This window comes from Cygnus atratus, chromosome Z (genome assembly GCF_013377495.2).
Source record: "Cygnus atratus isolate AKBS03 ecotype Queensland, Australia chromosome Z, CAtr_DNAZoo_HiC_assembly, whole genome shotgun sequence".
Lineage (NCBI taxonomy): Eukaryota > Metazoa > Chordata > Aves > Anseriformes > Anatidae > Cygnus > Cygnus atratus.
The window spans coordinates 18569876-18586589 of NC_066396.1; the positions used below are offsets into that span (position 1 = coordinate 18569876).

A 16714-nucleotide genomic window follows, 5' to 3' on the forward strand; every position below is an offset into this window, starting at 1 on the left:
ACTGTTTAGTGATATATAGGACTCAGCTAAAAGAAGTATAATTCTATTGTCTCATTACAATCACACAAAAAACCTAAGGCATCAAGAGTAGTAGAAGGAAAAAAAAAGTTCAGTTGAAATACAAAGCAAAATTCAGAGAGGACTGAGACACTGTTTGCATTCAAAAATTTGAGCCATGATCTTTAAATAGTGTGTTTTCATGAGCCAAAGTCAGTTTCCAAAGAACTCAGCCAATGTTTGAGAATGAGGCCTCTCTGAAAATTTAATCCAGAAGAATCTTAAGAATATAAGAGGTAGCTGCTTCCTTTGCCACCAATAAACAAGCAGTTCATCTGTTCAATTGTTAACTGAATGTCAGGAGACAGTGTGCACATGTGTGTACGTATATGTGTAGGGTTGGTAGATATGCAGAGCTGCATTTTTGTTTTGATTCTCTTTGCAGGGTTTCCGTTAGCTTGCAGGTGTGCTATTTAAGACAGTAGTAGTCAAATATACTATGTATTTCCTGAGGACCTGCCTGTTCCAACTGGCATGCCTAGATCTTTATTCTTTTTCTGGCAGTCCAGCACTAAAATTTAAATAAAGAAACTAAAAAATAACTTTTTCAAAAATATTTTCTTGGATTTTTTTAGTTTAGGCACTGTATTGGGCATTAGAATTTTGTAGTCATTTCAGTTTCAATCTAAAATACAAAGTAGAGAAGTGGTTGTTTGGGTCAATGTGCAAATTATGCCACGAGTATGAATTGCTAGCTTTTTCCTTAAAAAGCTGGCAGCTAAAAATAGGGAACACTTTCCTGAGCTGTGTCTCAAGCCCTAGTGCAGTGGGATTTCTGAGTCACCCATATGCATTCAAATAGCATGGAAGAGGGTGAGTTGGTAGAGAGGACAGAGATCTTAATAATGTGGCCTTTGTTTATGTTGACCAGTGGTGTGACCAGTGGGAGAGAAGGAAGCATGTTGCTTATAACAAGAGCTGATTTGCCTAAATAAGGTGTGAAAACACCATATTTGAAGAAGAAAATTTCAAAGTTTCAAACCAGTGAAATCAGAGCCTAAAACAGGTTACAAACAACATTGATTCTCTTGAGGGAGGTTGTCAGAAGATGTCTTTGCAGAACATTTTTTTCGTAGGAGAAAGTTGAAGAGTACTGGCACACAGTGAATACCCTCTCACAGATCTTTGCAAGTCTTTATGGGACTTCTTTGAAACCCTACAACAGTGATTCCTGAGCAATGGGGGTCCCAACTTACAGGGGAGGATCAGGCTGGGTGTTAGGGAAAGGTTCTTCACCCTTAGGGTGGTCAGGCACTGGGACAGGCTCCCCAGAGCAGTGGTCACAGGACTGGGCCTACCAGAGTTCAAGAAGTGCTTGGACAAGGCTCTCAGACATGTGGTCTGAATTTTATTTTTTTATTTTTCCTGGGTGGTCCTTTGGGAACCCAGGAGTTGAACTTGATGATTCTTGTGGGTCCCTTCCAACTTGGATATTTTACAATTCTATTACTTCTATGTTATTTCAAGCTTTTTAATAAATGGAATGTTTATTTTTGGTGTTCTTTTTTGTTTTATTTTTTGTTTTTTTTTGTTTTTAACTTTTAGTATATAATGCTTAATTTACTATAATATTTAACAGACATGTACATAGATTTCTAGATTTCCAGAAAATGCATTATTGTACATAGAAAACGTGTTGAAAGCGGTCACAAAATATTGGTTATGTAAATCTGAAAGAGAAACCTTGACTTTTAAATCTGCAAAGTTATTCACGTCCATGAGATTTTACTTTCTATTATAGAGGTGAATAAACTGGAAGAACAGTACAACAAAATAGCAATTCCCAATGAAGAAAACGTGGTCATATACTACAAAATCCGACAGCAACTTGCAAAACTGGGTAGAGAGATAGAAGAATACATTCACAAACCAAAGTATTGCTTGCCCTTTCTACAGCCAGGAAGACTGGTAAAGGTAAATTGATTTTTCTTTTTGGGGGGTTTTGTTTTCTTTTTGTTTCCAGTGTCTGTCTTCCTGAGACATTTGCCGGCTTAATTTGTCTTTGCCAGTTTACCATCTTAAGCAGTTACATGTGTCCCACTAAGCAACAATTTTTACTTTTGGTACATCTTTATTTAAACATTCAACAGTGAAAGAAAAATAAGTAGTGTTTTCAAGGTGAATAGTAGCCCATGACTGCTATTGTAAATAACAGAAATACAAAAAGATGTGCTTGTTGAGATGTAATTGTGTGTCAGTTATATATAACAACTTCTAATACTTCCAGGTGAAGAATGAAGATGATGACTTTGGATGGGGAGTGGTTGTTAACTTCTCTAAGAAATCAAATGTTAAGGTAAAATATGCATTCACTCTGTTAGAAAAACATGTACCTTACCAGTTTTGTCTTATTTTCAGAAAGTTAAATCTCCTGTTTTCTTTGTGGTTTTCCAAGACAAAAAATTTGCCCTTTCACCCCAAATTTAGAAAGGAAAAAAAAAATAAATAAATAAAAAACAGGCCTCCCCAGTGTCAAATGAAACATTATGGAAGGTAGGACAAACCCTAAGTCCTGCGTTTATTTTTTAATTTTGGTGTATTTATGGAGGAGATGCTTGCTTGCATCTGGGATAATTAGTTCAAAATTGCACTTGACACTACAAGGTTTCAAGATAGTTTGTTTCTGAGACATCCCCAGCAGTGCTGTCCTGTGATGTGCTATGTTAAGGCTTTTCCTGACGAGTGCGCAGCAGGCGGAGGGGGGCGGGGCGAGGGCGGGGCTCCCCGGCGGCCCCGCCTCCCGCTATAAGAGCGGTTGTCCGCGCGCACCGCGACAGTGATCGGGCGCTGCCGCGGCTCGGCGCATGCGTGTGGCGCTGCCGGCCGCGCGGGGACATGCGGAGCTGCGTGACGCTCTCGGGGGAATGCAAATTGCAGCAAGTCTGTCACCCACTGAATTTCTAGGGTTGGGAGACTGATCACAGAGCAGTACACAATGTCAGCTGCGGGAGTTGCTGCTCAGGAGATGAGAGTCCCATTAAAAAATGGATTTCTTCATGCTAATCAAGGTGTGGGGAGTCTGAAAACCTGCTGGGGTAGCCACAGTGGATTTGAGAATACTTCTTTAATGTGGACCCTATAGCAGTGGCATATAACTTGAATCCATCAGCAGAGCAACATTTACCATCCATTGGGCACTCTTCCAACCATGTTTCCAGAAGCAACCACAGCTTTGCTGAAAGTTGTATCCAGGTCCCATCTCAGAAATCTAGTCCAGCTCCTGTAAGTCCCAAAAATGAACAGCCAATTTCAAGATGTGAAGACTATCTTGCTCCTGGCTTTAGTAAACTGTCATTAGCTGTAGGCTATGTTTCTGAAGAAACACCTCCTCACATGCCAACAAAAAATGGGCCAATTCAGTTTCTGTGTGCATCTTCCAATGACCGTAGCTCCAGGCCACTACCCCCTCTGCCTATTTCGGAGGATCTTACTCCAGATGAGGTTGACAGAGAAGTGGAATTCCTGACTAGTTCAGATACTGACTTTTTGTTAGAAGATTATGAACTTCCTCCTTTTAAATCCAGTGCTCCGAGCCGGCGGAGCTTTAGGGGTTGTGGACAAATCAACTATGCATATTTTGATGCTCCAGCAGGACCAAAAACAGAAGATACCAACCCCACACAAAGCCTAAATGGATACACATCCAGTATTTATCCTCCCCCACAGCAGCTGCATCGACGTTTGCGAAGGTCTCATTCAGGCCCAGCTGGCTCTCTTAATAAACCAGTAGTGAGACTATCTGGGTACTTAAACAGGTCTTCTCCAAACTCTGATGAAGATAAACCAGAGATTCCACCTAGGGTTCCCATACCTCCAAGGGCTCTCAAACCAGATTACAGAAGGTGGTCAGCAGAAGTTGCTTCTAGTGCATACAGTGATGAAGATAGGCCTCCCAAAGTGCCCCCTAGAGAACCTCTGTCACGGAGTAATTCCCGTACACCGAGTCCTAAAAGCCTGCCGTCATACCTCAATGGGGTTATGCCCCCCACCCAGAGTTTTGCACCTGATCCTAAATATGTCAGCACCAAAGCTCTGCAAAGACAAAATTTTTTTTTTAAAAAAAAAAAAATATTTTTTGCAGATGACACCAAGCTAAGTGCGTGTGTCGATCTGCTCGAGGGCAGGAAGGCTCTGCAGGAGGATCTGGATAGGCTGGACCGATGGGCTGAGGTCAACTGTATGAAGTTCAACAAGGCCAAGTGCCGGGTCCTGCACCTGGGGCACAACAACCCCAAGCAGAGCTACAGGCTGGGAGATGAGTGGCTGGAAAGCTGCCTGGCCGAGAAGGACCTGGGAGTATTGGTTGATAGTCGGCTGAATATGAGCCAGCAGTGTGCTCAGGTGGCCAAGAAGGCCAACAGCATCCTGGCCTGTATAAGAAGCAGTGTGGCCAGCAGGTCTAGGGAGGTGATTGTCCCCCTGTACTCGGCTCTGGTGAGGCCGCACCTCGAGTACTGTGTTCAGTTTTGGGCCCCTCGCTACAGGAAGGACATGGACGTGCTCGAGCGAGTCCAGAGAAGGGCGACCAAGCTGGTGAGGGGTCTGGAGAACAAGTCCTACGAGGAGCGGCTGAGGGAGCTGGGCTTGTTCAGCCTGGAAAAGAGGAGGCTCAGGGGCGACCTTATCGCTCTCTACAGTTACCTTAAAGGAGGCTGTAGTGAGGTGGGGGTTGGTCTGTTCTCCCACGTGCCTGGTGACAGGACGAGGGGGAATGGGCGAAAGTTGCGACAGGGGAGTTTTAGGTTGGATGCTAGGAAGTACTTCTTTACCGAAAGGGTTATTAAGCATTGGAACGGGCTGCCCAGGGAGGTGGTGGAGTCGCCATCCCTGGAGGTCTTTAAAAGACGTTTAGATGTACAGCTTAGTGATATGGTTTAGTGGAGTACTTAGTGTTAGGTCGGAGGTTGGACTCGATGATCTTGAGGTCTCTTCCAACCTAGAAATCTGTGTCTGTGTCTGTTATTTAGTCTCAGAAAATCTGTAGAAGCTATGAAGGTTGAGAGCATAGGGAGATTGACATTTGGCCCTGTGTTAAACTGAGGAATTGTGTCTTGAGTCCTAAGAGAGTACCAGAGACAGGAAATTGCGTGTCCCCTGACTTGTTGCTATGGAGTTGAGGGTTGGCAAGTTAAAATTCAAAGAAAGCAAAATAATAGAAATGGGTCTGGGGAAACATGGAAGAAACTACAGAATGCAGTGATGCAATTTAAGCCAGATTTGTTTTTCCTTCCCCAAATCCATTCTTGTAGTTGGTCTCTCTCTAACCCCAGAGATCATGTTTCGGTCCCCATTTCAGAATTGTTTTAATAAGCTACTCTACTGGCTAAACTAAAAACTAAGTTTAAATTATATTTTTCTGTGGTAGCATTTCTGCTGTAATTTTGGCAGTAGAGCTTTGGCATTAATTACTAGAGCTAAATGAGAGGTAATCTTTGTCAAGTTCTAGTGGCGCCTGTATTTTGTGGCACCTTTTGGTGCTCCTCTAATATATGTTCACCAAGAGGAAATGAGAAAAATGTGTGCATACAGAACTTATTAAAAGAGATACTGTTTTGTATATCCATCTTCCTTTTGAAAGGCAGATTTCTCTCTTCCTCAAGTTGGAAATCTAGATTGTTACTGCTGATGCTTAAATGTTTCTTCTAGACTGCTTTTTTCATAGAACCACATGAGAAGTAAAACAGATTTCTCCCTCACCCCAGCCTTTTTCATAAAATTGCCAACTTCAGTGTCACTGAAGGCATTTCCACCTGTCATATGTTATCCACATACATATTTTGCCTTCCCTATCTAGCCTGTCTCACTGTGGTATAAGGCCTTTAGATTTGAACATTAGCTTTGAAATTACAGTATGTTCTGAAGGTGATGGCTCTGGCTCCAGCAGTACTTTTTTAGTTAAGCCACACTACACTAGCAGCTGGATTGAATTTTTCCTTCTGAGTTCTGTGGAAAGAATGACAATAGGTGCTGAAAATTATGGAACGGACTTAAAGCTGTGTAACTTTAAAATTGGTATGGAAAAATGGTTTCTATGAGCAGAGGCAAAACAATGGCTGCTTAAAAAAGCTGTTATTTCCTTATTTTAATATGTCTATTCATTCATACGTCCTGGAACATAGATGCATTTCCCCGTTACTGTTTAATGTAGTAGTTCAGTTTACTTAATGAGTATTGGGTCACTATTATGCTCTATCATTAAACTTTCATCCATTTTTAAGCTGTGACAGTTCTTTTGGATTTGCTTTCACAAATGATGTTGAATTCAGTCTGTATGACTACTCTTCTTCAGTTGTCTATTTTTCTAATGTAGTCTTTTTTCCTAGTTAGGAATACATTTTAATTAAGGGTTACAGTGTATCATTTCACTGATTAATTCTTCATTGCAAGGTGAAAGCAAAAGCACAAGTCATTGTCAGTTACGTTCATGTTTAATTGTATTTACCTGTTTTTCTAGCTTAATTTCAAGATGCAGTATTCCACAAAATTGCAAATGGCACATTATTCCGAATTGCTGTGTGTAGAAAAAAAAATGTTCTAGATTAAATTGTCTGATCAGCATAACTAAACCTATTGCTGTAGGTAAAGTTACAGAGAGCAGTAGTGACAGTAAACGTCAGTGACACTTACACTCCTCGTTTATTAGTAGGTTTGTGATACAGTTACTGACAATAACTTTCTATACATGTCCAGTTTGAGTATTTTCTGTAGCACATACGTGCTTGTGTTGGTTCGGTCTCTTCGTTCAAGTCAGCATTGTGCTTTCCATGGCGTTGGCTGGATGCTGATTCTATCTGCGTGGATATTGCTTTCAAGTACCAATTCAGGGAACAACAGTGGACTCTGCGTCTTGTACATGGCTGCAGTCAGTGCTTTCTGCAAATGTAGGGCACAGTTCAGAGGAACAGTTTCTTCCTCAGCAAGTAAATGTGTTTTTTGAAGAAATGACCTAGCTTGTAGAACAGGATAACCCCATTTTTCTGTTTAATTTACTATGACAGTTTCTTGCAGTACTTCTGAAAATCTCTTATAAATGTTGGGTGGCTCCATCCTGTTTTGCGTGCAGTGAAAGCAAAATCGTGTGTTGTAGATTTTAGAAAGAAAAATAGTCCACAGGAAAACTGAACTTGGTGAACACAGGATTTTATGAAGATTTTTCACCTCTTCCCCCCAGCCCGTATTTGGAAGGGGAGAAGCTTTTGTGCATTTTTTAAAAGATGATGACTGTCTTCAGTTCCATGTGTGTAATTCGGTTCTACTGGAACTCATAAAAATATTTTCTAATTCTAGGAGTGTATTGGAACTACTTCTGATATTCCATATCAATTTAGTCACATAAATAACATGCATTTTTTTCTTTAAAGCAGTATGTAGTAAAGGCTACAGCTTTATGAACAATACTCTTTAGCCACCGTATCTGCGTGTTTATATTCTTTAAATAGATGTCGTCGGGTGGTACGTGTGCAGTTTGGGGTGTATAAAGACTTGGCAAGATGCAGCTTCCTGGCTCCTGCAGATAAAATCTGCTATGTTTGAAAGATTTTTAAGTGATCCTTGTCGTGGGAAAAAAACTTGAATTTGTAAACCTGTAGATGAAACAGACCTCTCCCCCTAAAAAACAGCCAAGTTCAGTACTGAGAGCATGATGCAAATGCTTTGTGTTACAGTTACAGATGATGTTGGCTTACTAAGAAAGAGCTACATCTAGAAAAAAAGGCAGAAGCACCTAAAGTAGCAGATACAGTTTAAGTTACGTTGGGATGGAGGGACAGGAGAGAAGTAATTTTTTTCAAGTATATTTTTCTATGTGAGGGATCTGTTAATCCATACATAATCGATACATATTCAGTAGTTTTTATAATATACTGCATCCTTGAACTGATGCTCTGCAAAGACCAGTACCTCACGTTTTACCTTTAATAATGAATAAAATCATGCTTTTTCCTTCTGTTCTCATTGATATCTTAAAATAACTGTTCTTCTTTGTCCTCAACAGCCTAACTCTGGTGAATTGGACCCATTATATGTAGTTGAAGTGCTACTGCACTGCAGCAAGGAGAGTTTGAAAAATTCTGCTACTGAGGCTGCAAAGCCAGCCAAACCCGATGAGAAAGGAGAGATGCAGGTTTGCTATTAATGTTTATTCTCTGTTTATTAATGTTTATTATAAATGCTCTAAAAGATTTTATTTCTGAAGTATTTGCAAACTGTGGTAAAAGAGGGATAGATACATCAAGAGAAAGGAGCTGTACACCTAACTGCTTTCTTAAATGCTTGCTGATTTCACCGAAGAGAAAACAGTTATTCATATTGAAGAAATTACTTCAGCCACATTTGTTACCATATCAGAAGGGCTTTGAAAATTAGCTTCTGTCACATGAGGTATTTGAAATTGGAAGATGAAAGATGATAACTGCTACTTGAATATAGATATTAAAATGACCCATGTGTTTTATCTGCAGATAGTAAGTGTTTATAAGCTGTTTTCTGTCAGATAATCGTGCAGGATTTTGTGGGCAGTGTGCCTTTTTTCTATTAAATTTGAGAATTTAGTTGGAATTTCAATAATCCTTGAGGAGGCAATTTCAGCAGTGATGTTTGACAGACACTTTCTTAAGATTTCCTTCCATCTCTTGGAACAGAAGAATATTTTCTGATATATTTTCTTTCTCTTTTTTTTCCCTGTTCAGGACCATTAGTTTTGTGAGTCCATCTCAGTCAAAAATAAAATCGAAATTCTTAGTGAAAAAAATTGTATTATTTAAAGTTTTCAATTTGAAACCTTATATCAAGACAAACCATTATCATTTTCAGATCAGATACAATTATTCAATAGTTAGATTTACTCAGATGCTTCTTCCACAAATTCTGTTTTAAGCTTGAAATATAGCGCTGATCATTTATGGCTTCTTCATAGTTTTGATGCTAATGAATATATATATTTGATTATTGTTAATCAATCTCAATTGTTAATATTCCTAGTTATGTTTATGACAATAATTTGTCTGTTTTGGATCATAAGAGTAATCTGTTCGAGTAGAAAAGAGGCAAGAAAAGAACTGCCAAAAGTGATTGGAAATCATCATCTTGTAAAAGCTAAATACACCCGTGGAGTATATTCCATATTCATGCAGGATAGTTCAGTGCTTTATTGTGTGTATTTCAGTGGAATACAGTTAAGGAGTAAGTTCAAATCCAGTCTTAGTTGATATAAATATTGAGTGAGAGTACATTTTCACTAGATATACCTACTTCTTGTTGCATTGGACTACAAGCAATTGAAAAAATTAAATGTTTTTTTCCACTTACAGCCTTTCTCCAGACTTAACTGAACGAATACTGAATTTTCCCATTTGGCCAAACTGACTTTTATTCTGTATTAACTTTACCTCGTTACTCTTATTTTTCTGCCTCCCCATGCTCCTTTATCCACTGCTGTGTCGTTGTTTACTCAGTTTCCCTTTTCCTTTGTGAAGTTTTACAATGGAGCGATAGTCATTTACTGATTGGATACTGCATTCTTTTTGACAGGTTGTTCCAGTTTTGGTACATCTTCTCTCAGCTATCAGCAGTGTTCGACTTTACATACCAAAAGACTTGAGGCCTATTGACAACAGGCAAAGTGTGTTAAAATCTATACAAGTAAGTTCCGTTGGGCTGTTAAAGCCGTCTGATTTGATTAGTCTGGTACACTTGAATACGTGACAACTAGTTCTAAACAAATTTATCTAAAGTTTGAGTCATTAAAGGTCTTAGAAGGGGTTGGAAACCATGGATGTATGCCAGCTGTTTCTCCTTGTAAACAGTCATTTTAAATTGATTTTGAAAACTGCTGGAATATCACGTACCAAACTCTCACCTCTGCCTTTCATGTGCATATAACTGTGCCAGTTGATTTTTAAAAGTGTATTTTATTTTAGCATTACAGTTTTACTAAAAATAAACTTTTTTCCTCTTTTAGGAAGTACAGAAGAGATTTCCCGATGGAGTACCATTACTAGACCCTATTGATGACATGGGTATCAAAGATCAAGGACTGAAAAAAGTCATCCAGAAAGTAGAGGCATTTGAGCATAGGATGTATTCACATCCTCTTCACAATGATCCCAATTTGGAAACTGTATACAAACTTTGTGAAAGAAAAGCACAGGTATAAATACAAAACAAGAAGCTATAGCTATAGCTGTATCTTGCTGAAAAGAAAGGCAGTAGTAGTTCCCTTTCTTGCTTTTCTTTTTTTTTTTTTTTTTTGCAAAGCCCAGTTTTATTCCTTTTTTAAATCAAGTAAAAATTATTGAATCTTACTAACAAACTGTCCAAATCTGTGATGTGCCCTTCGTTGATAAAGCTGGGAAGTTTACCTGAAAAGAAGGCTCTTCAGAAGAAGTCATCAGGGACTAGAAGGTTACAGAGGTGCCACTAGAGTCCTTTTCACTCAATAGGCGTGGCACAACATGGTGTAGATAAAATGCTGGCAGATAATTGAAACTGATCATTTTTAATATGCTTGTGCAGAGCTTTGCTGAGGTGACGGGGCTTACTAGCTTGGGCAGAGTACTATACAAACAAACCACTGTGCTGCTCCTTCCTCACTCCCAGCCTGGAAGCATACTTTTATAGAGTTGTACCCTACTGGAGTGAAACCAGTTACACACTAAAACAGCTCCTTTTTTCTGTGCTACTCCAGAAGGCAAGTTCTCTGGGAGTCTGTCTACAGAAGCGAGGTTAGTTATGTTATGGGCAGCACAAAGTTGTGGCAAGACCTGATGGACCAAGCAGTCTTCCGTGAGGGTATCTGGGCTGTACACACTGCTGACAGGATGTTGACAATGACTTGAACTATAAGAAACTAGAGAAGCTGTAATTGCAGGAAATAATGCATTTGGTTTATATCTGATGGAGTAGTTCATGAGTAAGATGTAGTACGGGTTTCAGAAAGTCATCAGGACCAAAGATTTCTTCTGTAGTTTTTTTTCAATTTTTTTTTCCTTCCCCTTCTGGGTAAACAGCTTAACTTCCCAGACTTGCCAAATTTCCTGTGTATGAATGGATACAGTTGTAGATTTTTTGTTGTTGGTTTGGTTTGGTTTTTAACTTCGTTTTTAACCTTCTTAATAGAGTTACAAAGTCTGTATATGTCCATGTAACTAGTATGTCCATATTCTGTAGTTCTGAGGCTTTAATGTATATTAAATAATGTCTTTAAACGGTTGAATCTGTTAATCAAGCAACACTTACATTCTCTCCTTCTGACCCACCCCTAGATTGCTATGGATATCAAAGCAGCAAAGCGAGAACTGAAAAAAGCCAGAACAGTCCTCCAAATGGATGAACTCAAATGCCGCAAGCGTGTTTTGAGAAGGCTGGGGTTTGCCACATCTTCAGATGTTATTGAGATGAAAGGACGGGTTGCTTGTGAAATCAGCAGGTAATTGGTTTCTGTGCAAAGTGCTTATTGTCATGCATACACACTTTGCTGTCCTTGCTGAAATTATTTTTTCATGTTTGTTTTAATGTAATGAGACCATTAGAAGGAAGATTCTTCTTAAACTACCAAATCTGTGTTACAAAAGGAAGGTACTGATTAAATGGCACCTAAAGGACAAAATACAATGGATATTAAAATGTGGATGTTAAAATGCCAGAAAAATGGCTATTTTCTTAGAGAGTTCAGGCAATAGTATGTATTGTTTAATGTTACACGTTACGCCAGGGAATCATCTCATTTTCTGTGGTCCCACTTGCTGGTACTCTTAACAGAGCCTCTCGCAAATATGGGTGTAACAGTGATTGTCAGTAATTACCAAGTCACTGACAGGTTTAGAATACAGCTTAATTGGTTCCATAGGGCTGTTGGAACAAATCCATGGAAGCGATGTGTTTCGCTGTAAATGCTAATGCATTTAGCAGGTATATATATGTATTGAAACATATACTAAAGGTTCCATGGAAACTCATGAATTGGAGTCAGTACTTCAGGGTGTAACTCAGATATCAAGAGAATTGTGTATTTTTATAAGTTACAATGGCTATTCTACTGCTTGTCTTTTAGATAGTCTTGAGAGGTGCTAACTATATATCTAGTAAACTTTTCCCTGCAAAATTTGGTAGCAAATGGGTGAGGTGCATCAGGATTTTATCAAGTTCCTCACCTTCAACGACTGTTTGCTAATGAGTTATGTATTTCTTCATTTAAAAAAGAAAACAAAAAACAAAATATATTTTTCCCCATCTCGTGCGTTGTCTGATAAACTCCAAAAATAAAGGTGCAGTTGTATCAACAATTCGATGCATTATCCAAGTAGTAGGTTTGGATTTTGTATCAGCGTCATGCATTTCCTTTTTAGAATTTATGAAGAAGTCTTTTATTCTACAAGGAAATTGGAACAAATTTGTTCCTCTTCTCATTATCTTGGAAATATCCAGTTGAATCTCTTTGATCAGCAACATTACCAATTTTAGTCCTTTTCATAAACTGCCTAATTATCTCCTCTGTTCTTCTCAATTTCTTGATGTCCTATCTGATAAAAGCTGTTTAAAGCAACTGTTAGTATTAACTTTTATGAACTATTAAGAGAGATTATTTGTAGTCTAGATTCATTGACATCACTCTCAAAAAGCTAATACACCTATTTCTGGTGTTCCATTAAGTAAAATTAAACTACAATTTCTTAGGTCTTTTCTCTAAGCTTCCTTCTTTATTTTAGTGCTGATGAACTTCTTCTGACAGAAATGATGTTCAATGGTCTCTTCAATGACTTATCGGCAGAACAGGCAACTGCACTGCTAAGCTGTTTTGTGTTTCAAGAGAACGTGAGTTACTTCTTGAGTTCATGAATTCTAGACATTGCTGTCTACCAACAGCAGTACTTTTAAGTCAGTTCCAGAAATTGATCACAACAGTACAAGCTGTTGTGTATTTTATCATTTCCTAAGGGTTTATGACATAAACAAAAGTACTGCAACTTTAGGGCCAAAGTGTCTTTCCTTGACAAGTGACATGCTAAAGGTTGTGTAAGATAGCAGTCCTTGTAACAAATCTGTAGCTGTTTCTCCTTCATGCACTGAAGCAATATTAACAGTAGATTCTCAGCATACAACATGTGCTTGTGTGCATGCGTACACACACAAATACACCCAACAACCCACCCTTGTCTTTTAACAGATTGAATAATTTCAGGAAAAGAATCTAGCAATATCTGCTCCTTCCACTCTGGCGTGAGGGTATTTCTAATTGAGATATGCCTGTGTTGTTATTTGGATAGTGCCCTTGACCTGTTGATGAAAATGGCAATATTACATGGATTTGTAATGCAAAACCATGGACATTTAACATCTGATGCCTTTGTTTTCCCACCTGCGAGCTATATAGAGGTTTACTAGCATCAGGAAAATTCGGTAGAAATAAACTTCCGTATAGAATTTCCCTGCAGATGGCTAGCAGGATGTATCACTCAGGTTGATTTCAAAGGTGAAAAGTAGCAATGCTAACAAATAAATCTTGTTAGCAGAAGGGATGCTAAGGTAAGCCATTGTTCATAAGCAACAGAAAATTTAAGTATTAGAACAAAATACTGTGGTTCACACAGCAGTAGTACTCGAATCTAAATAGGTAGAACATAAAAACGTTGCTGCACTTGAATAGTTGTATTTTCTTACATAACCGTTCATGTTTAAGTTATTAAAATCATTTGCTTTTTATATTCTGAACAAAAAGCTTGTAACACAGATGAAGTAGTAAATGGTGAGCATTTTGGCACTTCAGAGCAATTGAACAGCAAATAAAGGGAATTCTTGCAGTGTTCAGAAAGCAAGTACTTTTTTTTCTTATTATTGTTATGTACATGAATGATTTGTTTCCTGGTTTACTTTGAAAAACAAGCACTTGAGGGATTCAGTAGATTTAAGAGTGTTTGATAATAGGCTTGAGAAGTCACAGGAAACATTTAAGATGACATTAGCATACATCGTAACTTTTGTTTTTGCATCTGATTTGATTTAGGACAAATACATGGGAGTGAATGATGTTCCGTAATATCTTCTTTTAGTGTGTGATGTTATTTAATATCTTCTTTTTCAGTCCAGTGAAATGCCAAAATTGACAGAGCAGTTGGCAGGACCACTTCGGCAAATGCAGGTAATCTGCCTATTAGAAATCTGCCTGAGCTCAGGGTTAATGCTGATGTGTTTGAAGTTTATTGTATAAAAAGCACATGATGAAGACTTGGTTTTGGACTTGGCTGGCACTGATTGCTTGTGGTTTTGCTGTGTGTAATAATAAGTTGTCTTGTTCACAATAAATCTTAATTCTAATTTAGAACATGCCTTTAAAAACTCTGTATAAGCTTGCTTACAACACTGTAGCTGTTGGCGCAGGCACATTTAAATAATAATGTGATCTGTGGTTTACTTTTCGGAATAGTTTCACACTAGAAAGGAAACTGTCTTGTGTGCAGTACCTAATACTATGCAAACATTTCCGTTGGTTAAACGCTTAATCTGTTAAAGCTTATCATAAATTTTAAATATTTTATTTTAAAGGAGTGTGCTAAGAGAATTGCCAAGGTATCAGCAGAAGCAAAACTGGAAATTGATGAAGAAAATTACTTAAATTCTTTCAGACCCAACCTCATGGATGTTGTGTATACATGGGCAAATGGAGCTAGCTTTGCTCACATTTGCAAGATGACCGATGTCTTTGAAGGTATGTTAATCAGTTCTTCTTTGGGGGGATGACAGATGCACAAAAATGTCTGAGTTCTGAATAGCCTTATAATAGATCACAGAGTTTCTTAACTCTGGTATATTGAAGTGTCTGCATGGCTAAAACCATGTGGGAAAATTGTTTACTATATATTAAAATTTATAGCTGCACTGCTGATAAATTAGAACCTGCAGAAGACTTAAGGGGTATCTTAATTTTTTTTTAATTGTCCATAAAACTCAGAAATCCTAACCATTGCAACAAATGGTAATGGTTACCTTTGCTAGTTAGAGCAAAAATAACATGTTCCAAATGCTTGCCATTAAGAAAAAAGTACAGCTCTTACACTTCTCATTGCAGTTAAGTATTTTATTTACTTGTTAAAGTTCCTCCTGCTGTCATAACAATGACAGAAGTGAGAGGTGGCAACCAGTTCTGTTTTGGATGGGTCATCGCAGCAGGCAGAGCACGTATTCAAAAAGTCTAGATGTAACCTGTCACCTGGGCTAATTTTGTTCCTAAAATTGGAGAACTAGAAACTGTCCCTTCAGGAAGGGTACTGAGGACTTTTTGTCATGTTAAAAGTAGAGTGACTTAAAGCCCAGATGCTTCCTTAAAAAACAAACCATTCAAGTGAAGGTCCCACCAGAACAAAAACCTAATTTCTTCTTTTATCAAGTATGTTGAAAGTTGCGAAGAATGGTAGGATTGGTTCCCCAGTCTTACAGTTCTGTGTGTAATGACCGATGCTGGAAATCCTTGGTGAAGTTATTACTGTCACCATTGCCTTGCTTCTCTCAGATGCTGTGTTACAAAGGGGAGGCCTTAACACAACCGCATTCGTGTGTTTAGAAATTCGCTTCCTAGACCCAGGAACCTCCTAAACCAGGTTGCCTGTGACCAACTGGAACCCTGGCAGTCTTTTACTTCTGCGTTCAGCAAGTGCCTTGTGGAAATTAATGTCTGAGCCTTACATCCGCTGCTGATACATCTTGAGTGAGGGGAACACAAAAACAGCAGTAGCTGCCTTGTGTTTTTGTATGTCTGCTCTTGACTGTTTAGAATATGCAGGGGCAGTAACATTTCCTATTTATCCTACTTTGGTTAAGGCTAGTCAGTCAGCTTTGTCCTAGTCTTTTTGGCATGCCTTCTGTTGATGAGAACAGTGCAGGCTCCTTCAAAATTAAATCCTAAGGGTGCATTTTGAGGTTAGCTCTTGTGGCAGGCATTGATGCGTGAGTCTTCCGTCCACTTTGTAATGGACTGATTTTTCTCTGCATTGTCCAGAAGGACGGAAAGCCTTTCGGACATCCCTTGTCACTTACCTAAATGCAGTGTAGTGTTACTAAATCACAAGAGTTTGTGCAGGTTACCCACGTTGCCATAGTGATTTAAAAAATAAAAACAAATACAAGTCCTTACTTTGATAAATAGAAATCCTTATATAAGGTATTTGTGTTCCCTGACTTGTTTTCCACGAAGGTTGCTCCCCTGTGGTATAGGATTTCAGTGCTGTTTTCCTCTTTGCCTTCCAGGCAATATGGTATCAGCAGGGATGAGTTGCTGAGTACAGGGAGCCCCAGCTTCACTGCTGTGCGCTGATTTCAGAAAGGAGGCAGAAAATGGGCCAGGCAATTAGAGCTCACTGGAAGCCACCCACCACTTTTGCTTTTTTAACTTGGCTTTTCATGAGCTCCCAAACCCAATAAGAAGTGTTTTTCTGGATGCCCGTGTTCTTCATGGGTGAGAGACCCATGTTTCGCTTTGTGCTGCCGCCCAGGCTAACAGGCTGTAGCAGAACTTTCTGCACAGAAGTCTGGAGCTGATGGTGTGCCATCACAAGCCATAAAGGAAGTATTAAAAATAGATGGCATTCTGTTCTTTTATCAGTAGCAATGGTCAAGTTTTGGCTTTTGGTTGCAAATAATTGCAGTGTGAAAGCTTGTATTTCTGTTA

The 16714-nt window shown here is 38.8% G+C and overlaps 2 protein-coding genes across 2 annotated transcripts in view; both read left to right on the forward strand.

The window, feature by feature from the left end:
* Positions 1 to 16714, forward strand: part of MTREX (Mtr4 exosome RNA helicase) — a 49443-nt gene that overhangs the window by 31290 nt on the left and 1439 nt on the right. Inside the window, exons 17-25 of the mRNA XM_035553704.2 lie at positions 1799 to 1971; positions 2285 to 2353; positions 8051 to 8179; positions 9586 to 9696; positions 10016 to 10204; positions 11319 to 11482; positions 12762 to 12867; positions 14135 to 14191; positions 14596 to 14758. Coding sequence (XP_035409597.1) covers positions 1799 to 1971; positions 2285 to 2353; positions 8051 to 8179; positions 9586 to 9696; positions 10016 to 10204; positions 11319 to 11482; positions 12762 to 12867; positions 14135 to 14191; positions 14596 to 14758 — 1161 coding nt within the window. The remainder of the gene's footprint in view (positions 1 to 1798; positions 1972 to 2284; positions 2354 to 8050; positions 8180 to 9585; positions 9697 to 10015; positions 10205 to 11318; positions 11483 to 12761; positions 12868 to 14134; positions 14192 to 14595; positions 14759 to 16714) is intronic.
* Positions 2750 to 4098, forward strand: LOC118251511 (ERBB receptor feedback inhibitor 1-like; the record flags this gene model as incomplete). Its single annotated transcript, XM_035553693.2, is given in 2 exon segments — positions 2750 to 3113; positions 3116 to 4098. Coding segments are annotated over 2 exon segments (1104 nt in total), but the record flags the coding sequence as incomplete, so codon positions are not given.